Source organism: Tyto alba, unplaced genomic scaffold (genome assembly GCF_018691265.1).
Source record: "Tyto alba isolate M040663 unplaced genomic scaffold, T.alba_DEE_v4.0 Super-Scaffold_7, whole genome shotgun sequence".
Taxonomy (NCBI): Eukaryota; Metazoa; Chordata; class Aves; order Strigiformes; family Tytonidae; genus Tyto; species Tyto alba.
The window spans coordinates 39435319-39459602 of NW_024881328.1; the positions used below are offsets into that span (position 1 = coordinate 39435319).

Genomic DNA, 24284 nt, shown 5'->3' on the forward strand with positions numbered 1-24284 from the left:
GTTGCAACACAATTGATCAGATCAGACCACAATGGAATCAGTTCTGATAGCAGCAGTCTGTGTCACCAGCAATTCTCACAATGCATTTGCTAAGAGGTGCAGCTAGCTGAGGCCGCAAATACGGTCTGGATCTGAGAAACCTTGTTGTTGTGACAAATGTCAAGTCATTGAAATAGCTGCAAATTTCCCCTCGTATTTGTGGACGTGAACGTTGCCAGTGCGCGTACATTTTTCCATATTTCATATTACCCAATAGAAAGCTGTAAAAAATGTGTTAGCGAATTCAATTCTGGTGATCTCCTCAACAGCAGACTTTGTTCCACATAAACCACTGCATGAAACCACATGACTGCCAAGAGAGATTTCAGCCTCTGTCAAATACTGTATAGTAGGTAAACGTTAATAGTCAACGTTTGGCCCCAAAACATGTGACTTGAACTACGAGGCACGACATTGACTTGAAGGCAGAGAGCACAACAGTGCTATAGCCTACCAAAATGCTTGCCAAGACCCAATAAAGGCAGCTCTTTCCACCATGGAGCCATTTCCACTGTGAAGCCACTCAAAGTTTGGCTCAGCTTGCTTGGTATGAAGATCCTCACTGAAGACCATGGTACACGGACACCACATTCGGCACTGTATGTAACCACTGCTGCCAATGGTAACAGCACCCAAGCAAAGTCAGTTTGGAAATCCCTGGTTTGGGGTAATTATTCCTTTATCACCTATACAGGGTAAGCAATCAGATAAAAAATTACCATCACTCATTCTCATAGAAATGACACAATACGGTGAATGCAAACCAGCCCAAAATCTTGAGAAATCTTCAATCTGTTGTTGAACTGGGAAAGACCAGGGTACTGGGCAAAACCCAGCAGCCATACCTATGAAACAGCTAACGTGAAGAACATAAAAGAACACTTTATATTTCTTACTGAAATGTCAGAATTTCCATGCATTTAAGCTCAGATTCGTACAGATGACAATGTGGCACAGAAAACCCACAGTGGAGTCTAAGCCTCAAATGGAAAATATTATGACAGTCACAGTGAAAAAGACATTTAAATTTGAAGTACACTTTTTACCATGAAACAGGTAAACCACTCGTCGAAATTCACAGAGAAACAGAGTTTCCTTGTGAAATTAAAATGCTTGTGTGGAGGGAGGAGGGGGAAGAGGAGGAGGACATAAAAGGTAAGGTGTTTCTGAGTTAGGAATACTTTGAGTCCTGTGGGTGAACTTTGATAGCTGAGAAGTCTGCGTGCAGCGACAATGAGATGGTGTAACTCTAAGGTCAATATTCAAGACAGAAAGCAGACTTGGGCCTAGGGAAACTTCTTTAAAGTCATAAAAAAAGGTCAGTGAAAGAGAAAGAGCCCGTAAGGCATTTGCGCAGCATTTTGTTCTCAAAAGAGATGGGAGTGCATAGCAGAATATAAAGTAAGTCAAAGGGAAATAACAAGGCATCCCAGGTAATACCTTGCCATAAGCATATAACAGCTTACAGAGCGGGTTAAGAGCAACGGTACGCTTTGCTGGGCTAAAATCCCGTCTCCATTAAGACCAATGACAAAACACACACCGGTTTCAGCAGTCAGGATTAACTACTCCCACATTTCCCTATTTTGGATACCACGTTTTCCTCTGCAGCAGCGCAGAGCGCAACTCCTTCCCATCCACCTGCCCGTGTCCCCAGCCCCTCCGACTGCTCAACTGCTAACGTGACCGGCTCATACAGGAAAGGGCATTACTACAGCCGCGCGACATAGGGCAGCCCAATCCAAGGACTAAGAGACTTTGCACTGAGCTTTGCATCACACTTTTATTACTTCTTTATTATTGCCCCCTCAGGACCTTGGAAAGGAAGCCAGCCAAGATTTCTGAACTACGTGGCCACCTGACATAGCTACTTTAGGTCTGAAGAAGTCCCTCAGATAGCAGCGCAGGAGCCCAACTTATTTCTGTAAAATCTGAACTCCTACTTAGCCCCTAGCACCCCAGAGCTGGAGGAAACTCCTGTACTCTCCAATTGAAGCTTTCTGAAGCTGCATTGAAGAAGTTCAATTCTGGGGAGGGGGTTATACTCTCACCTATCAGTGAGGTTGCAGAATTGTCTGTCACAATCATAACCAGTATTAATTCATTATTTCTTCTTTTTTCCCTAAAACTGGAAGCTGCCTGGGAGAAGGGAGCTGTTCTGCAGTCACACAGGGCCTACCACAAAGCAGTCCTTTGCCCTGAACAGGACTTATCACAGTAAGATCAGTTCTAACACAGAGGTAGGAAATATGATTAAGGTGCTGGGTTGGGACTAGGGAGCATAGGGTTCAACTCTTAGTTACGCGACAAATTTTGTGACTGCAGGCAAGTTATTCTGATTTCCTGTGCTTCAATTATTCATACGTATGATTAAGGTAATAATTCCCTTCTTCGCAGCATGTAAATGAATTCATGCACTTTGCGAGATGCAGAGGCTCATTTGGTGAGCTTGCGCAAGTAGGTAGACACAGAAAAAATATGGCCCATATCTCTACTGAGAAATTAAGGACTTAATAATGCACTGTGATTTTATTAGATATGGGAGTGAACACTAAAGAACAGGAGGAGATATTTGGGATGGCGCAAAGTAGAGGATCAAGCAGGAATAAGAAAATCAAATTAGAAAAAAACCAGGTGGCATGTGAAGCAATTTGCAGGCATGGTGTCCTTTCAGGCCGTGAAACGGTCACACCAAGGAAATGTAAAATGCCCCTGAACTTGCTGACACTTAACACCAAACAGGACAAAAAAAAAGTGCGTGCAATAGTCACAAAAGGTGGATAAAATAGCTGGTGCAGTCCTTCCCACCTCCAGCTTCCTTGAGCCAAAGAAGCAATTGTCAGAGCCAGGGAGGGCCAAGGCAGCACTGAGGTTTCGGCAGGAGGGCTGAGGCTGCAAAGAGGCGACACACAGTCCCTCCGGTTCACTACTGTAATTAAACAGTGCACTTTGGCTTTTCTAGAGCTGCCTAGCTCAAAGCTTCGCACACAAAAATATTTACATGAATAATAAACCCCTGAACAAATTAATCACAAAAAAAATTAAAGTCAGACCTAAGCCCATGCTGGCTCTGAGCAGCACGTAGCTTTGCAAAGGAAACTGCCTCCCACTCTGATGCTGTATCTCGCTGCTGTGCTTAATGACTGTAAATGTGTTCATTGAAATTCATGGGGGCTCTTTGATTTGTTGCTTTTTTTTTTTGCCTGGGAGATTACACACACACAAACGCACAATAATCGGTATATAGTGGAGTTCAGAAATAACAGCAAGTCGCACAGCTAACCTGAGTCTGTCCAAGACAACCTGCATGCAGAAGTCACAACATGTAACCTCTAAAATAATGCTCCAGGCTGCTGGTGCACACAAACACACAGAATTGCGACATGCAGTGTCAAGTACTTCCACTTCTGAGTGCCCAACTTATGACATCTGAAAGTGGTCTGATTTTGAGAAAGAACCAAATCTTTAATCACATTATGAAAACTTTGCCTTCATCTGGTAATGCTTGCCAGTCCAAGCAGTGGCAGCAATACCTGGGGTATGTTTCATGGGATGCAGATACATTTCTGGACTCATGGACTCCTGATGTCTCCATTCTACAAGCGCTTTTTAGATTACCATGTTTCAGGCCAAGTCTTAAGGTTTGTGAAGCCATGTGGTAAAGGATAGGTTCACTAGATCATGCAGCAGAGGAAACCATACAGCTAGATCTGTGCTTAAAAAGGTTTCTGAACACCTCAAGAGGTTCAAAAAACAAAATCCAGCATTACAGCAGGTGAAGCCTACATACATGCCAATAAGCAACTAGTACTTTCTTGACTTGGAGCTTGAAATAGAGCACTTGACTCGCTTCACGACCTCATGGCCCAATGCCTCTTAGTAAAGATTATTATCAATTGCCTATTGATATATATGTGGCTATTCAATATTTTGTGAGCCTCCCAGCAAATGAAAAATGGCTTGTCCTTACTTTTTGCACAGCGGCAGTCAACGATAATTTATTTCTGTTGACAACTACCACGTACTGTTACAGTAGCCTTATGCAGCTAGCAGCGAAACACCACTAGATACTTGAGGTACATCAGCATGCTGTAAAACAATGGCAAAACATTGCACCTACACACCCTTTGTTTTCTAGACACGCCTGCTTTTCCTATAAATATCTCCAGGGCACAAAACAGCAGCTTGACACCTGCATCTACCTGCCAGTTGTTTACAGTATTGTAAAATAAGCGGCTAGCAGTGAAATACTGTACTAGTGCTCAGTCCTCCTTTGATCTTCTGCGGCAAGCAGTATTAAACATCAGATTATACGTAAAATCTGAGGACTTCATCCATGCTACATTTTCACTAGAACGGACCACAAAAACATGCACACGCAGAAAACAAGTAAATACACTAGTTAGGAGAAACTTTCAAGCATTATACGTTCTCTACTCTCTCTAAAAACACAGGCCGGAATCTGGTGTAAATCAGTAAATGTTAGTGCTCATGTACAACAGCTAAGGGGTTGGGGTCCTTATTTGTACCTTCAAGGCAGTTCTGCCTGCAGCCTTTTATTACTTTACTAGTTTATTATGATTTATCTTGCAGCTGCTGGTGGCTCTGTTATTTAATCTGATTCATCAGATTGTGTTTATTTATTAACTGATCTGCAGGATTTTACAGATAAAACAGTGTTCCAATCTGCCACAAGGGTTATAAATAAGTAGGTGGCATTTTTGTGCCAGAAGTTTAACAAACAAACAAACAAACTCCTGCTTCATTGGCACAGCCACAGAATTACTGAACTCTCCCCAACCATCCAGATACTTGAAGGGCTCCTGCCACAGTCTCGCAGCACCCATTAAATGATCAGAAACAGAAAGGTGAGAATCTTACACCCCATTTTCTTCCTTTGCAGCACGGAAGACAAACAGTTCACTTTGTAGGTTTGCATGTTGCATCTATGTATGTGTGAAAAATGAAGGAAACTATACCTGTCTGTGTGAAACCATACAAATTCATCACATACTAAATCAAGAAAAACACATATAAGGACACTTACATGTGAAAAGATGAAATTCACGGTTACTTTATTCCAATTCCATGTCCCAAGAAACATACATTGCACCACACAGAAGCTCCCCTCATATGCTTCTCTTGGCTTACCTTTATTTCCTTCAATATAAGAACTTCAAAGCTGGCAAAAGCACCTGACACTCATTTTTTTAGTTTGCATTAATGGCAACGGAGCTTTCAGATTCACCTCCACGTATATTTGAAAATTTCGAGTGCAAATATTTTGCACTTGTGCTGTGAGGCCACTGAATCAGGCGCGCTGTCCTTGTCCCATACCACCATGCCCCAGTCCTCCAGGCACCCCTGGCACTGGTGGGGTTCCCAGGGGTTTTGCATGGATTCTGAAACGGTTAAACACTATTAAAAAGGGACTCTGTTTAAATAGCACTCCGGTGGCGAGATAAACTAATAAAAACCAGGAAGTCAACTAAATAAGTGGGTGTTTTATCACCTGGCTAGCTTCAAAATCGCTTAAAGGCAGCTAGGTTTCTGACAACTTACTTTTAAAGGGGGAGCAGCCCTGCTAGGAATACGAAAGAAGTGACCTCCTCCCTGCAGTGCCTCCATACTAGCTGGATGTGGGTAGGAACTGGCTTAAGACTGAGGTTAAACCTTAACTGGCTGTACTGGCCCTTGATAAACGGAGCGTTAATTGGTTCACACGACAAGCCTTCCAAAATACACTTGTTGGCATCAATTCGTTTTAACCCTGCTCCTGGCATGCAGCGAGTAGCAAAAATTAAGAAAGAAAAAAACAAGTTTAGGTTGGTCTGTTGTTCTCCTCTGCCCTGCCCTGTCCCATGTGCTCCCTGTCAGTGCCACAGCTCAGCAGGAATTTAAGGAGGTGACTGGAGATCCACACGTCTACACAAGCCGAGGTCTGACTGCAGGTGGAGAGGAACAGCTCAGCCAGGCAGCGCAGGGTGTGGGTACCTTGGTGCAGAGCAGGAATGCTGCTGGACAAACACTCCCTTGAGAAGTGCTTTTGTTTGTTTTGGGTTTTTTTCCCCCCCCCTTTGGGTAAAACAAGTGTAGATGTTGGGCCGGATTTGTAGGTAGCATCAATGGAAACAATACCCTGAAGTGAATTTACATCAGCTGGTTACAGTTTATATTTATTCCAAGTGCTGTCCTTTGCATATCTTGCAGAAACCCTTTAGATTTATAAAGCCAACAGAACCTATGAGTTATCTGAAGCAAACAGTGACAAACATAGTGTTACCAGTTATTTTATACTATATGAATAAATGGACACCAACAGAATACATAACATTTAACTTTCAGTATAGTTTTCTCCTACATAAAATCACTGAACAAGCCCTTAACTCCAGCTCATTTCTTTTCATCCCGTGGCAGGGAGTTCCACTATTCCAGCTACACGTTCCCGCATAATAAAAGGCATTTCTTTTAGTACCTGACACCTTTTAATCTTTTGTCTCATATTAGGAGATAGGAACAAAGGGCTCCAGTTTCCCTTTACGTAAGGTAGTTTTCCCTTTTCTTGTCATTGTCAGAAACAAAGATTTGGAAACAGACAATTAATAGAAAGCTTTCATGAAGATAGTACCAACATGGGAGGAATACTATTGACAGCTCCTGTTCTTTTACCAACCAATGAAGTTGGGAGTTTTCACTTATTTTGATCAAGACCAGCAGTGAAGGAAACTTCGCTTCCAAAAACAGGTCAGACTGTGAAACTAATGGGCTCCTTTGGGACATGAAAATTTTTATTCGTACTTTCCTTACTGCCCAAGAACCAGTGTGGCCCATGCTTTTGTGTCACCCTCGTAAAGATCTGCTGTTCAAGCATGTGGTTTTGCCATCTCTTGCACAGCTGTCAAACGAGGTCAAACAGAAAAAGAGCTGACTGACTCCATTTACCTATGCAGGTTTCCTATCCGCTCCTGTTGCTCTCTGCCAAAATGCCTGACAACATATATATATTTATCACCAATGTTACAGATGAGCTTGAAATATGGGTGGGACTTTTCTCAAGCAGACAGTGCTGAGCCACGCTGTGCTGTGCACTTTGGAAAACCTCATGCTAAAGACTTCCCCAGGAAGAGACTTTTTGTGGCAGCTCAGTGCTCCCAAATGCTTAGCCCAGCTCCCATCACATTTCCTCCAGTTTCATCAAGGCAAATGAACCTGCTGCCACGAGGGCTGGACAGACACCTCCTTTCCCTGCCACGCTTGTCACCAATACTTGTGGTGTTCACTGCTCCAAGTTATCCATAGTACTTGGCAGGGGGAAGCCAGGATGATTTTTTACAAAAATAATTCTTAGCACAGATAAAAATTAACAGTAAAGATATCTTTGAAAGAATGATGGGATCCTTTAACTCTCCAAGAGATGAATCTGGGATACTGGACAGCTTCTGTTCTAGCACAAACCCCTCCATAAAGTGTCTGTGTCTGACACTGAAGCTACGTTAATCTTTTTCTGGGTAATAAAATTCAGCAATTCCTGTTAGCCTCAATATCTTTCCTAGCTGTATTTTTTTTTTTTTGTAACACAAAAAATAAATGACAGTTCCAGAGCACTTCCTACAGCCCAGGATTTTTTAGATTCGCTCAGTGGAGAGAATGAGAAGGGAGGGAGGGAGAAAGGGAGGGAGGAAAGATTTGAAGGTTTTAGGATGTTTCTTTTTTGGTGCGATTAGTTTTGCACTACAAGACCTGGATAGATTCAAAAACTGTTATCGTGACTGAAAGGGAGATAGACAAAATGAAAGGAAATTAAATATGGGTGTGAAATTAAACTAAAAGAAAGAAAAAGAAAAGGAAGGAAGGAAAAAGCAATTGAAAGTAAAGACAGAAAATCTGGAGAACACAAAACAGCTCTCTGAACATCCAGAAATGCTCTTAAAAGGTTTCCTGCAAAACCAGAGAATTTAGGAAACTCTGAACGTACTTAGCTGCATTCCTGACAGAAAAACACCCAAACAAAAATTCATACTGAAAGTTCCAGTAGGCTATTAAAAAGAGGTGTTTTCTCTGAGAAGTCTGAATCAAGAGGGAAAGAGTGCAAAACTTCTAATTTCTCAATAGCTGGGAGAAAAAAAGTCTCTTCTCATTTTCTTCCTTTCTCTGTGTGTGTGGTGTGTGTAGTCTTTTAACTGGGTCAGCAGACAGGGATTTAGGACATCTGAGTTCATTCCTATATGTGACACTGATGTCTTGAATGCCTTTGACAAGCCCCTTTTTGCCTGTATTCTGGATTCATCCTCTGTAGAAGGTGGTTGGGCAGTAAACCTTGATGCCCTCTTGACTTAGACTTGAACCCTCCAAGAAACAGCTGTCTCTCAGTAGAAGTTATATATTACCTGACACAAAATGGCCCTTTCCCTTCTCCTCACCAATGGTGCAATCCTATTGCAGTGCCTGTACCCCAGCCAGGTCAAATTCATCCCAGACTTCATGCTGATTGAGGCAGGAATCTCATGCATCTCAACCAAAACTGTACTTGCAGTCTCCTGAAGCTGGCTCATCATTAGCCCTTGGGACAAACTCATTGCTTGTAGAAGACTAATGATATGAACGTAAAGGATATATTTTTCACAATATAGCTGGCATGGACATTTTACTGTGGCACGTAAAAGTCAAACAAAGCACTTTTCCTGGTGGATGATCTATTCCTTGAAGCTGAGCAGCTTCATTCCAACGAAATATGACAAAAATCAGTCCTTCATTGCTGCTTGATGGTAATGTAGCTGTGGATATTGAGATACACCTGATCCTACAGTATTATCAACACCTGGAGTTTCACCCCAAGTCAGATACAATACTATGTCTTCCTTCAGCTACCAGCTTGTGGAGTCAGTTGACCAAAGAGAAAAGCTAGTGTGCATGTTTTCTCACACCCTCCCCACTCATGAAATAAATATCATAAGGTAAATAAAAAGGCCAGTTTATCACCTTTCACTCTCATCTGTAAGCATCTACGATCTGAGGGATCCAGATTAATGATTTTGTAATTCCTAGGGTTAGAAACATATCAGCAGTGTAAACTATGAGGCACTGTGCCAATATCAGTTGAGTTTCTACAGATTAGTACAACCACAGTTGCTATCAAAAGCTGTCATTTTGTTCAAAAACAGTTTTCATGAACCACCTATTTTCCTACTGGAAATTTTCCACTCTCCTGTTGTTTTAAAATCCAGTGGAGTTAAGATGGCTTTTCTCCCTAAATGTGCTCTTACTTACCCCTTAAATCATTATCCTGGTGTTTTATAGGAAGAAAACTAATACTATACATGAATCACAAAATAAAGTGCCTCCTACAAAAGACATCACTCTATTAGGAACACATTCTAAGTGGCACATTCACTATGCATTTAATTTTTCTTTACAGTATGCACTCCATACCCGGTACGCTGCCAGTATCAGTTTTTGTTTTCATAACCTATTCCTGACACTTAACAAGAACTGGGAGTGCTGCTCCAGGATTTGGCAAGAAGGAACAGGTTGTGGATGAGCAGGTTTCTCTGACTCACCTCCACGGATCAACAAGGAAAAATAAAAGGGAGAGGGTGGAGATTGTAAAGGGGAAAAAAAAAAAAAAAAAAAAAGGGAGAGAGAGAGGGAGAGAGAGAGGAATGACGTGTTCCTTTGGATGCGGTGTGTAATGCAGCTGGCAGACTGCCTGCTCGTGGTGCCACAGAGTTCCAGACATGCCAGTCCAGCTGACTCAGCTCTTCGGAAGAAGGAAAGGGAAGGGAGAAATTTCTCAAATGTTTCTGATATCCGAGGGATGGGGATTGCTAGGCTCTCCTCGAAGATCTTTGAACCTGTCTTTCACACCAGGGACCTGAGTGGTGCCCCCAGAGAGGTATTAGAGAAAGATGCTCACACGATAACCTTGTACAGAACTGCTTATGCTTGTATCAAATCATGTCTCTGTGGTTGTTGGAAAATTCAGCAGCACAGCTTGATCCCACAAACCAGAAATGTCAGGCCTTTCTTAGCCAAGGCTAGCTGCTCTCAGACAAGCCACTGTCTCCAAGGAGACGAGCAAAATGCATGCACATGAAGGGTATCCAAGTGAGAGAGAGTCTATGGCCCATGTCGCTCTTCTGTATAAAAATTTCATCATCAGATTTTCAGCAGTGTATCCTTTGCATGTGGTTTATTTTCTAGGAAGAGCTTGAAGCCCTGAAATAGTCTAGGCTCTGCCTACCTGTGAGACCAGCTCTATCCCATGATACAGTACGGTGCCGCGGGCAGCTCAGAACAGCCCTGGTCCTGTTCAGCTGGGGGGAGACTCTGTGCTGTCCCAGGCTTCCACTCCAAACTGGAGAGGCAGGAGGAAAGAAGCACTGATTTCCCAGCAAAAGGAACTGAAACACAGGTTAATGCCCAGATCGTCAAAGCCCCTAATTCTTGCTAAAATCAAGCAGACCTCAGTGCTTTTGAAGATAAGAGCAATGGTGAACTGGCCCCAAAATCAGCACTAGGATGAACTTGTCTTAGTTTTCTGGTCAAGAGCCTCACCATGGGCCCTCAACCATCTCAGAGCACATGAGAGCATTCACTCTGGTCTCACTGGAAGGGAGTGAAAGGACATGTGCTTGGGGAGCACAATCTCACATCCCTAAAACAGAGTAGCTGGCTCTCCAGGCAGGAGGAATGTCAGGGCAGCAACATCCCAGGGAATTCTGTTGCTTGACACTGAAAATCCTACTGAATTGCACCATCCCACCGATCACTTGCAGCGCTTCCCACAGAGGTACAGTGACTCTGGCATATTTAACAGAAAACACCCGAACAACCTTTAAGTAGAGGCTTTTCCAAAAGCGAGTGCTTTGCAGTGTACAGATAACTGTGTGGTTGGGGAAGGGTCCCAGCCAGGTGCTCTTTGTCAAAGTTTCAATAGGCAGGGCCTCAACAGCATTTCTCCAGCTTCAGGAATGAAGATAGAGATCTTGTGTCTCTGTTGCAAGGCACGGAGGGAACTTGGGGCACCCTGTCTGAAATCAACACAGCACAGTTATGCAAAACATGTATGCAACTGGCATCTCTTGTGTAATCCTGGCTGTAATCAACCTCTCTAACCACTCCAGAAAGGAAGGAGGGGCAGAGGGTGGAGAAAGTTCACACTTAGATCAAATAAAAAATGGGAATATATCCAGAGAGCTTTAGTCAGGTAAAAACACAGTTCCCTCTCACGGGAAACCTCCAGGACAAGTTTCCTTGAACTTCACACAGGGTTATAAATAGGAGGAGAGTCACACAGAGTTCAGTACAGGTTGACTGTAAAAAAATCTAGACAATCTCATTTTCCTTCTTGAATGATATCCATCAATATCTTAGCTGTAAGCCAATTCATAATTACAGGTTGCTGAGAGCTCGAGAGAAAATATCAGTAGCAGCTTTCTGCAGCTCTGCAATGGCCTGGTGTTAACTGGGTTATTTTTTTTCCCTTTTAGTTTCTCTTGGCTTCCTTTCCAGATGGCAAAAATACCTCTCTCACACCCTAAAGCACTCATATATTACCAAAAATGTCAGTGGCCGTTCTCCATTTCGCACTGCCCAATAAAATAGCTCAGATAGCAGTGAAAGATGGTCTCGAACCACTGTTTGATTCCAAGTTCAAACTTTCTCAAGCCGAAAGGTTTCACAAACTCCTTCAAGAACTGACAAAAGCCAGCTCCAAATGCTGGATCTCCTTTCCTCAGAGACAATATGCAAAAGCTTTTTGCCCTAGAAAGTAATTTTCTCAGGGGGAAAAAAAAAAAATACTATCTTCCTCCTTAGAGATGCTGTGGTATTTTGCTGCTCAAACGGAGCACCTGCAAGAAGTGGTCTTGGTTTTGCTGAGATATGGCTTCATCAAGTCAAAACCATTTTCTCATCTCAAGTGCACGAGAAAGCTCTCAGTCACCTCTTGGATCCCTGTTCTGCAAAAACCACTGCAGCTACTTCAGAAGGCTTCCTCTGGAGCAGGAGGACTCCTGATGCACTGCATCACGTCCCTCAAGCTTATTCTAACGCAATGAGACACCCAGCTCCCAAAGCCTGTCTGGAGCCTGGACATGCAATGCCTGTGTTTACAGCTGCACCTTAAATTCTGATTTTGTATGTACATATGACAACTCGAGCATAAAAATAGTGAATTTGTGAAACAGTCCCTGATGACAAGGAAAACAAAGCCAAAAGAGGCTTCTAAAGTTCGAACTTAAAGGAGCAAAGAACTACACATCTTTAAATACCCAAGCTACTAGGCCCCCACCTGCCAGTCTGTCCGTAGTAGTTTTGGTGCAGAAAGACAAGTAATTCACATGAAGCTACCTTGGTGCTTAAGTACCTGAATGTGCAAATTGGGTCTCATGGGGTTTTCTTCGATTTCATTTTCCCATCACTGAAAAATGGGTAACAACGAGGCAACAACACATAGCCACTTCACACAGGCTTTGGGCTGATGAGATAGATAGGGTTCATAAAAGAAACAAGACACAAAAATTGCAGGCTAAGTAGTAAGTCCTTTAGCATTATTAATAATCACCTTACTATTGTGCCTAAGATAATCATGCCAGTATCAGTGTATAATACCTCAGTGGTTATGGTAACAATACAAAGTTATTATTCCTTCCACTTTGTAATTATCTCATTTCACTATTGCACAAAGGCTAAGTAAAACTAAGGAGATAATATGCAGAGCTATGCAGCAGGGGCACCCGCAGCACGGGGATACTCTGCTACGTACTTACATGACCTTCATTGCAGCAATATGCATGCACCTTGCAAATTTGTGCATGTTGCCCTCTCACCATTATGACGAAGTTAAGAAGTGCTCTTTATTTTGATTTCACTCACAGCAACTGAGGCAGAGATGAGGTTAAGTGGTCTGCATCTGTACTGGCCCGTGTTTCAAAAGCGTAAAACGACTTCACAATTTAGGTCCCTCATAAATGAGTGACTAAGAGTAGCAAAAGATTCAAAATTAGTAATAAAAAAAGAGATTAGAGGATTGGAAGATAAAGACAGACTAGAACAGAATTAATGCCAGACATATGACTACAGCCTATCACAGTGTAAACTGAGCACAGGAATTACTCACAGTCACAGAAGATACTGTTAGGAAGAGCAATAATCTGCAGCAAAAGAAACGATAGTTTAGGTTAAGTATCAGGATGAGAGTCACATCTATAAAAAGCAGATGGGAAGTGGAATTGTCTCCCTAGGGAGGCAATAGAAACAGTCTCTCTGGATGTTTAAAAAACAGGTTAGGCACGCTGTTTAGGAGGACTGCTGCTCTATATGCGGAAGTCTTATCACATTCATCTCCTTTTTTGATGCTAGTGAAATCCCACATATAGCAAAGCGCAGAGGAAAAGGAAAGTCGCTGTCTCGTTTGCTCCTCTGAAGCGCGATGGCTGGCCTAAGAACTGACATCACCCAGCAGTGGAGAAGTGTCTGTTTTCTCTCCAAATAGCAGCCCAGTAGGGCAGGCCCAGGTGCTTTGTTCTGGTTGTATATAGCCTGAGGCAACACAAAGAGGGACAAAATCCAGCTGATGATGCCAGGATGCGAGTTGCTAATGTGGAGGGGAGAGAGGAAACACTCAGAAAACTGGACATCAGCAGTCCCGTCCCAAACACACACTTCCATCTTGGCACAGGCATTCCATCAGGAAGAAAGGAACTGGTCACAATTAATGAGCGATGATCCCACACGAATCTTACACCATGATGACGCTGTCTAAACAAGGACCTTGTTACCCCTAAGCGCTACGGTGCTATCTGACTTTCTGGCTAAGGTGACAGCAGGTTCAGGAGGTCTGAAGAAAGGGGCAAAGGACACACCATCCTCTCCTTGTAAGCACCCTGTTGCACTGCAGAACTGAAACCTTCCCTGGGGAAACTTTCCCCATTTTGTGGTGCAGGACCTCCTGCCTTAACCCAAAACTCTTCCTTGACAAGGGTCCAGAGACTTAACCTGACACCAAACACAATTCTGCCACCCTGTCTCATTAAGGAGAAGCAACTTGGGTGATCAGGGAAAGGAGGAGACGATGCAACCTCCCTCCAGATCTGCTCTCCCTCTTCTCTCTGCTGAAGAATGGAGGACTTACTGGTAGACCCGGAGGTGGCAGAGACATAGCAAGTCCACGTTCCACTGAAAGATACAGCAGGAGGCACAAGACTTGTCTCGCAGATACCATGATAAATCTTAGCACCTACTAATCTTGCTGTGAATTGATATTTAGAACAAGGATACTCCCATGGTGTTGGTGTCTCTCATTGCTGGCAGAGTGGGTGAGTCTTTCTCTATTCAGCCAATTTACAGGCAGCCCCCAAGCACTAAAGGAACAGGCCACCTCCTGCTTACGCTGGGGCACGAGAAACAGGGAACTGCACAGCGTCTGTTCCCCTGTCATCTCAATCACACACCCCGGAGAGAGGGGGAGGGAAGAAAAAAAAAAAAAAAAAAAAAAAAAGAGGAAAAAAGCTGATACCCAGTCCTAAGAGAGAGAGATATTCATGAGGCTGGTACACAGCACATCTACCTTTGTTCGCCAAGACCACTTCTCCTGTTACTCTGTCTTATCTGTCGGAAACAGATCTCCTGAGTTGAACAGTCAAAGATTGATCCATAACTACCACAGATAAGAGGGAATCTTTATGGAATTTCGAGACTTCTGAAAGTCCAACAAACAAAAAGTGAACAGGTCTTGCTTTGGGTGGAACCATATCTTCTCAGAAGTTCCCCCAAAAAACAAAGCCCAAATGTACTTTTTCTGGAAAGATCATGATCCTACAGCATCTTTAAATCAAAGGTGATTTCTCAGTGATAACTATGCTCTGTAGAAAAGGCTTAGCATGACCAAGCTTGTATACTGAGATAATTCTGAGCACATAAAAGATGATCTTTCCACATAGCTGATACGAATACTTATCACAGTAGTGCTCTGGAGGTGAAGAGGATCCCACCACTTCAAGGATCAGGTTCAGATGGGGCTTTAGCAAAGCATGGGATCCAAGTTGGCTCTACAGAGGATTAAAGTTTAAATAAGGATGCCTGGGGGATGAAAGACCTGGCATACCGAACACCTACCCTTGTACACATTTTGATCTTACTTTCCAAAAATGCACATACAAACAATATGGAAAGCAGAATACCAGAGATTTTAGGCACTCTACAACACAAAGCGAAGGCCTCTAGGTACTGGAAGCATTAACAAGCAGAGATGCTGCAGTATTCTGTACATGCTAATAACAGTTCGGAACCTGGAGTCCGATAAGAAAAACACAAAATGATTTTGTGACGAGGTTAATTCCACTGAGTTTAACTGAAACAGCACAAGAAAACCTGAGAGGAAGAGCATCTCTGCCTGATTAAATAGAGCTCTAAGTATCAGATCAACAGAATAAATGCCCACCAGCTCATCACAACTGAGGGAAGATGCTATTTGCTAACTTATTTGCAGAACTGGGATTTGCATGCAAAATATCCCCTCACCTCTTCACATACTTGCTTCATTTTTCACTGACAGTATCCTACTTGTTCGCATTTTTTTTTTTCCCCATTCACAAAGTGTTTGCCCAGCTCAGAGTGTAATGAAAATTTCAGGTCCCAAGATTCTTCTAATTATGATGTTCCCAACCTCAAAGACGCGGTTACACGGTAGATACTGGGCCTTTTGAGAGTGGAGATGTTAGTAGTGGTAAAAGTCTCTTCAAGATCAAACAAGCAGTTTAAAACATTGACTCTTCGTTATTCTTAATAACCATCCTTGCCACCGTTTCAATAATTCTCACTGGCTTTTGACAGGCAGGACTTCATGCACAGCATTGTGTTTTTCAGTACTGTGCTTGTTCATCCAATTTTTCAGCTGGACTGAGACACTTGCAGGTGGGACGACTCTCCCAAACATGTATTGAGTCAGGCACATTGTCAGAATTAGGAACCAGGTTCCTTCTGCCTCTGAGCACAGTCGCACACACAGATATCACTTGTCAGTTCTGCCGACAACAGCCATGCAATTGCAGGCATGTAGGACATCTCGAATGGCTCACTACCAAGCAGGAGGAGCTGAGAAGAAAGTCTTTATGGAGAAGAAGAGATGAGAAAGATAGACTTGCAAACCAAGAAACATAGACAGAGTTACTAAACCACCTTTCCATGAACAAGGCATTTACCTTTTTAATTATACATGCCTTTTATCTTGCACACTGTACATAGTTTGCGAAGATTGTGCTTTTGGGAGTTTTAGCCTGAGCCTTTCTTTTCAAAACAAATGCTTCACTGCTTTTCTTTTGCAAATAAAATGATACCATTAGTTCAGTGCTATTGAAGAGCTGGGCCGTAACAAACAATGTGCAGCAGCAACGGAGGAAGAAGAGGGGGAGGAAAAAGCAAATATTTGTTAAAAGCAGAAAAGGGGAAAAAAAGCATTTTCTAAACAGGAAAGAAGTACCTTGGAAGCAAATTTTAAAATGTATTGTGAGAAAAAGCTTCTGTGACAGGAAAAAATAATGATCTGACTACTAGATTTTTAGGAAGAAATAAACAATAAAACTGCTTTCATATATGAATAACACTTACATACTCCCACAGTAAAGGAACGTGATTGAAGTTGCCAAGATAAGTAGGAAAAATTAGGAAAATCCAGAATTAACGTTGCCTGAGGAGGGTTCAAGTCACCAGTTTGTGTGTATCCACGACAAGGCAGTCTTTTAATCACAAAAGTCACATCATAATTTGCCCACAGGAGCATCCTTGCTTAATGCAAAGGATGGATGGATGGTTATCGCTTAATCAAAACCTATTCTGTATTTTGTTTTCCCCTTCACCAGTGATTCTATCCCTCATTTATGGCTTACTACCCAAGCCCTGCTCTGAAAACCAATGCACTAATGTTTTCTATGGGCTCTTCCAGATTGCTCATCATTGCAGCCTTGACTTTTTAAAGAACTATCAAAGCATTTATGTTGACAACAGCATTATGAGGGGAGGGCTGACTTGGCTCCATTTTAGACACAAGAGAAATTAATGTCAAAACATAACTGCTAATTTTACGTGCCCATTTGAGGATGCCTGGCTTTTCGGGGTAAAACAGCATCAGGTTGTATGTCATATCTTTCCAAGCATGGAGGTCAACATCTAGGTGGCTTTAACCATCAGACTGATCTGTCAGATCAACTGTCTTCCTTAAAGCTTCTGGTTTTTGTTCATTAGTTGCCTACAGTAGAATTCATCTCATCTGTTTTGCATCTGCCTTTGTCTCGTTGTGCAATTCTAGAGATGATAGAGAAGATGGGCACGTTTCAGGGTGAGATAGCAGGTACTCTGTGACTGCCATCAGGAGAGTGGCTTTGCCTGGATGTTTTCCTCTTTAAAAACAGCAAAACGTAGGCAAAGTGAAGCCAATCCCTGCTGGTTTGTCAAGTGCATCCTGCAGGAGGGGGCTACCAACTTTTGCTCCAGCCCTCCACACTCACATCCTGGAAGCCTGCTTGGGCACCTCTCCTGTATTATTTGTGTTGTGGAACTATGCAGTTAATTCTGAAAACAACATCTGAAAGTCCTGTAAGTTCCTTGAGGCTCATGCCCACTCTTGGTGTAATTCTGTGCATGAATCTCTCCCCAGGCATTATCCTACTGATGTCCTGAAGGCATCATTATACTTCTGAAATCAAAGAAGCTGCATGTGGGAGGAAAATATAGACATAAAGTTCATCAGAACTCCATATGTCAGTAAAAGGTAAATAATCACAGGAGTAAATCACTGCAAAATAAGTCCTTAATTATTTAGGGTTAAACAGCAGCAGCATTACAGATGCAAAGTAATATTTTGTTAACCACTCATCCTGGGAACATTTATATAGTAAGATATTATTGTGCATAAGAAGGGGAGGCACAATGTGGATTGTGATGCTTAGAAACATTTTCAAATAAATAGGAAATAATATTAAAAGGCATGAACAAAAAATCCATCCAAAGCAAAAAAAATAAGCTGTCATTTTTTTTTTTTTAAGGTTAATAGTAGTTTCAACTATTTCAAATCTCTCTCAGATGCATCTGCTAATTTCTGCTTGCAATTACATTTCCGTATTTTTTCACCTTTCCCGTCTTACTGCATGAAAACCCTGCACTAAGCACAGGAAAAATTGACTAAATGGCAGTAGTGAGAGGGTGTAGCTGACTAAGTGGTGACACAAACAAAGTGCTTTCAAATTCACAGATCAAACTAGAAAGGAGAAAAAAAAAGAAAAGATATTAAAAAAATTCCTCAATTCCTTTCTTGAATACTCTGCCTTCATAAAAAATGAGTAGTTTAAAACCTTCTTGGGAAGGAAAAGAGTGGGGGTTTTTTTGATTAATAGCACTTTCATATTTAAGGAGGAAAAGGACATACAACGTAAGAAATTGGTTTTGCATTTATGAAATCATGTGCCAGATTCTCAGCTGGTGCAAAATAGCAGTACTTTCCTTGCTTAGGGGATGTAAATCCAATCTATATCAGCTGAAGGTCTGATCTAAAGAGCTTTCTTATAAATATAAAAACATATTCAGACTCACCTCTATTTAGACAGTAAGTGCACCAGATTGAAACTGGATTGAATTCTTATATTTCAAAATAGTTTTTAACCTCTTCTTTCTATATTTTATCTGATATCCTCTTTGAACAGAAGTAGCAGAAGAGGTAAACATTTATAAAATCAAAGAATCATTTAGGTTGGAAAAGGGCTTCGATGAAGTTTACGAGATTTGCTATACCTTCAAGGTCTTCTTACTTTGATGTGTGTTTTATTAAAGCAGAAAGTGCTTGTACAGTACACTGATACGACTGTTTAAAGTCTCTAGGGAACATCTACCCATCTTCTCCTTGAACCAGATTCCACATATGTATGTGGAAACCAAGCAAGCTTGCCTATGTAACAGGGACGGAAAGACACCTTAACTTCCATGCTCACGTTCAGACTGGCATTTCACCTTCATGTAGGTGGGTGCCAGGTTTTAGGGCAATATCTCAGGTTTTTAACTCTTCATCTGCGAGTGCTCTTTTAAGAATTGTCTTGGAGAGTACAGTGGGAGCTCTTGTCTGTTCCTGCTGGCCCTCTGCTGACAGCTGTTGTAGCTGATTGCTTAGAGGGGTGACACTTTCTCCACTGAAAACAAAACATAAAACTACAAATTGAGTGCAGCTGAACACAGGTAAGTCAGTTCGGGAAGGAACTCCAGGGGAGCTTGTATGCCCAAGAAGCTTAGGTGCCTTCTGAAAATCGCACACCTTTACATTTCATCCTCATGCAAAAAGCAGAAACATCAGCCATGCGCTTTTCGCACAGGAAGAACAATCAATCTCTATCAATGGCTGTATCTAGGTAACAAAACCTATATTCATATTATGAAAACAATGTTCAACCGCAATGTTCATGTTTTGTAATGTGGGCTATTTTATGTCACAACTCGCTTTTTTATTTTAATTGTGAATATTTTTATCATGTTTTCTTTTTTACTAAATTTCAAGTTGAAACTACGGCTATGGTCAGATGTGTGATAATTGCACCTCACAGTTCCACAGACATTTTCCCTTCCGACTTTCAGATCAAATCCTCACAGCTGACAACTCTCAAGCAATTCTCTCTCAGCCTAATCCCACACTTGCACACCCTTGGAGGCTCATGCATTCTATCAGCAGTACGTTTGCATCAATACAGCCTCCTGTGCACTCCAAAGTTTACCTGGAGAAGCTTACCAGCTTATCCTTTCTGACACTTGGAAATGTCAAGGCAACTCTGTATCCTAAGACCAATCTAATGCTCACAAAACAGAAACCTCTACTGAAGTGAGGCTGACCCTGTAGAAGAAATGCATATGAAGAAGTCGGGTAGCTCCATGATTACATTTTCACATGCAGAGTTTCTGTCTGTGGCTGCACTTCAACCACTGTGTTTTTGTAGTCACACATTTGCTAACGCCTCGGAAAAGTTCATCTATAATGCTGTCACTTGTAACCAGTCCAATTATCTCTGCTCATTCAACAATGAAAAACACAGTCTCCTATAAATGGCCTGGACACAAAAGTTGAACATCCTAGGAGATAAAAAATGCAGCAAGCTAAGATCTTACTCAGGAGTCCTACACAAATGAGTAAGCGGGCACAATGCAGCTGCGTGGTGTAGTGTACAGGGAATAGAAACATATCTGATCCTGATCGTCAGGGCTACCAATGTAACTACTAACATGCAGTTATGCAACAGGTATTTCTTTAGAACATATCAAGAAACTATACCAAGTAGACTTGATACAGACATGACACTATCAAGTGGCAAGGCAAGACAAACGCGAAGCCTCTTAGCCACCTTCTGCTCTAGGATGAGTGCTGTGGCTGCCAGGACTTAGGACTTCACAGCAAGATGTAACCGAATCAAAAATGCAACTAGGAGGTTTTTGCAAGATGAACAAGTATGAACTCCACCAACATATGGCATTTATTAGATGAAGAAATGGGTAAGAACTGCAAAGCAGGCTTCCAAGAGTACACAGTTATTCTTTTCGATCTTTGGAATTTCACAGCCACTTTGGGGCTGAGAATGTCAAAACAATCTGCCAGCGAAGCCTGGATACACCCAAGGAGACATTCAAAGGGAAACGCGATAGCATCAGCAGAGGAGCCCAGTTACACAAAAGGAGAGGTGTGGCTGAACCACAATTTTTCTGATTCACATCAAGGCTTTCCCAAAGTTCAGAGCTGCGCTATCTGAAGAGGATGACACAGACCCAGAACTGCGCAGACGATGATACAGACCCAGAACTGCCAGGAACACAGAGTTATTTTCACAACCTGCTTCACTTGAACAGTAATGGCAAAGGAAAAAACAAGAGGGAAGAGAAGACGAGGCGGGCTCACCAGAGTGCGTCCTGAGGTGTCCTGTGAGGGCGTCCCTCCGTCGGCAGGCATAGCTGCAGAAGGGACATTTGAACGGTTTCTCCCCAGAGTGCAACTTGATGTGCCTCAGCAGGTTCCCCTTCTGGGTAAAAGAAGCTCCACATTGGTTACAGTGGAAGGGGCGTTCACCTGGAAGGCAATTGGAAGGGAGAGAGCTGTCAAGAAACATTGGAAGACGCATGGAGCCCCTTATCCCACTCTTTGTAACAGTGCCATCTGACATAGGTACAGTCCCCACCACCACCAGCACGTGGCAGTTGCTAAAGTCCGAGGCCGTTTCTTTTGCACAATGGGCAAAGCCTCCAATAGTGATTTGAGGCTCTTTCCTTTAGGTGATTAATGCAGCCTGATTTTCTTAAAGTTCTCCACCTCAGAGGTTTTATCCTTCATGAAAGATGAGCTCTGCTCAAAATTTAGATCCATAACCGTGGTTCTGTAGTATTTATCTCTATGGTTTTGTATTTATTGTTAGCGTAGGTCCAGGCCGTATGAGTATTTAGACCTGATTGTACCAACTGAACTTGGACAGATGTTAAGGTCTTTGCTCCAAACCAAATCTTTTGCTTACATTATACTTGAATTGAAATTCCTTTTTAAAGGCTGCTTTGCAATGCTGGAATGGCATGATGAGAATCGATGCAAGTGAGAATCAAGCCTACAAGCTTTGGGCAGTAGCAAACACTGAGAAAAATCTTACACCATTAAACTGTGAAATAAGCAAGCTTGTGCTCTAAGTAAAACTAATTGAAAAGACTTGTTTGATGGAAGGAAAATAAAAAAATATCAGAAACTACACCTTACCCTCTCCCTTCACCCCATGCATTCACACACACAGAAGTGTTCAAAACTTATTTTGACGTTAATCCTTCATATTTGCCCTGAACAGTGGTCATTGGGTCCATAAAAACAACCAACCTTCAAAAATTATTATTACTATTATGATGATGATGATGATTAGGAAAAAACCTGACAAACTCACACAGGTTTTGTGAAATATTATCAAAACCATACTCTGTGTCAATATTTGTTGAGGACACTCAGTCTCTGTTCCAGCATTCTTGGGCAGACAGTCACCTCAAATCATCTGCTTATGTGCCTCTGTGCAAACCAATAGGGCACAAGCATATACTTGTGCTGGCCACTTGCCTAAGTGCTTTACTGCAGCTGGGCTTTAGATGCTGAAATGTTTTCACCAAGCAGGGCCCCAGTTCAACACGGTCTTGAACATCAGATTTCAGATGTAAGCAGCCTCATTCATTTTTTCAGTGCATCACCTATTGGGGAGTCTGGTGGGACTTTCTGAGGTTGAATTCACTGGCCTGAAGCACAGATCTCATGAAAAACAAACATATTCTGTGATCTGTCACATCTCTTCAAAGCCTTTTTCAATTCCTTTAAACTGATTACTCCCTCGCTGGGAAAAATTAACGCTATGTTTTTACAAATGTAGTTCATGTGTCCAGCGTAAAGTCCAAAACATGTCTGTAGATTCAAATGGAAAGAGAAGGAAGAGAGCTCTTAGATATCCACAAGCAATTCTTGCTTCAGTGGTTTAAATCACTGCCAGCTTTATGGTCCTGCCAGGAGGGCAGCAGAAGGCAGGTGTGCCATAGATATGCCCTACCTCTGCAATTTCACTTCACGTGCGTGAGCTGGAAATTACATCTGAAACCACTGCAGATGCACTGAAGAAGATACTAAGGTTTCTACAGTCTTGCCAAGAACATTATAGAGCAATGATAAAAAAACATCAGGACATAAAGCTCTTCTTCCAATACACTGAACACGAGCTCATTGGAATTGATAAAGAGTTTGTGGTTTCCCTTTCGAACTCCCACACTATACTTAAAGGATCTGATTAGCCATTATCATCTTCTGTATCATTTCAAAATGTCCATAACAGAGATATGTAAAGAGACTGCAGTAGAAAAATATATGGGTTTTTTTTCTTTTCTGTTTTGCTTTCACTGTCTGAGAAAACAGGCAAAACCCCTTCCTTTGACACGTTTCTTCGTATTCAGGAATGATAGCTTCAGTTTCAGGATGACAACATTAAAGAAGGTAGTGAGTTTCTAACCAAGTCTGAAGTCTTTCCTTTTACTCCTGCTGTGTTTAAAACTATACAGTTAGTATGTTTTATGCACTACATCATCCCCTTATATTTCATATTTTGGAGGCCACGTAAGAGCAGGTATTATTCCTTGATAAAGTGGCAGCTGAAGAGATGCTGAAAGGCTCTGGTCAGGAATTCAAATAGTCACTGCACCACACAGTTCGGTGGCAAAGATGACGTGAAAACACCCACCACAAAGTCACCAATACTCTGCTCCTCTCTTTAAGACAGAACCTGCCACAATAGCATGTTTTACCTTAAATAACCTTTATCTCTATTTAAAGCCAGCATGAATTCATTTTTCCTACTGGCTTAATTCTGGGTAAATAGCTGCTTTGATCTGTTTGTTATACTTTTGTCCAATCATTTGATTCCTGCTCCTTGTTTAAGCTGCAGGCTTGGGGGATGACTTGTTAATTTTGGTCACACCTTTGCACTACTGATTAGTGACTTTTACAAATAGCACAGCTAATCTGAGAGACCATTGTCCAAAAGAAGGGTGCACACAAAAAAGTAAAGACTTAATAATAAGAATATTTTGCTGTTTTTTCAAGAACTCTGCTCTCTGATGTCTGCTTCAGATACTAGCAAACCAGACTTCTTTATCACTCCAGTGCCTTTAGAAGACAATTATTTACCCCAATACCTTTTCCTGGTAGGTTTGTAAGCAGTTCTCCAGTATTATTATTTCCTAATAACAAAAGAACCACCTTGACATCCTTATTCGCTTCCCTATTTAAGGTTTTATCCACAGGCTCAAATTAATCACACTTCAAACTAAACATCCACTCACAAAAAGTATTTAAATAAATTTCTCCTCTACATGACAGTCCCTGGACTGTGTTTTTCTGTCTTTAGGCGTGATGGCAGCACAGACATATCAGAAACTAAGAGACCTATTAAACAGGTGGCATACACGACTACAAGAGGGTAATGACAGTTATAAGCAGGGTGTGTTTTTCACCATTTATAGCTATGTATTTACCATTTGACTCTATATGCTTACATTGATTTATTAAAATAAGAACTCCTTATAAGAAGAACATGTACTGAGAGGTGACTAAGCAAGCTTTTTGCTTTTCAGCACTGGAAACTATGTGATTGCAATGTAACTGCAAAATATTTTTAGTCTACTTGAAGTATTAAACCTTTTCTCTATTTTAGAGCTAAACC

General features: G+C 41.9%; 1 protein-coding gene across 8 annotated transcripts in view; it reads right to left on the minus strand.

Moving 5' to 3' along the window:
* IKZF2 (IKAROS family zinc finger 2) overlaps positions 1 to 24284 on the minus strand; it is a 121021-nt gene that overhangs the window by 27345 nt on the left and 69392 nt on the right. For all 8 annotated transcript variants that reach the window (XM_042784219.1, XM_042784220.1, XM_042784218.1 and 5 more), the window contains one exon: positions 20960 to 21127. In XM_042784219.1, the coding sequence (XP_042640153.1) occupies positions 20960 to 21127 (168 nt within the window). The remainder of the gene's footprint in view (positions 1 to 20959; positions 21128 to 24284) is intronic.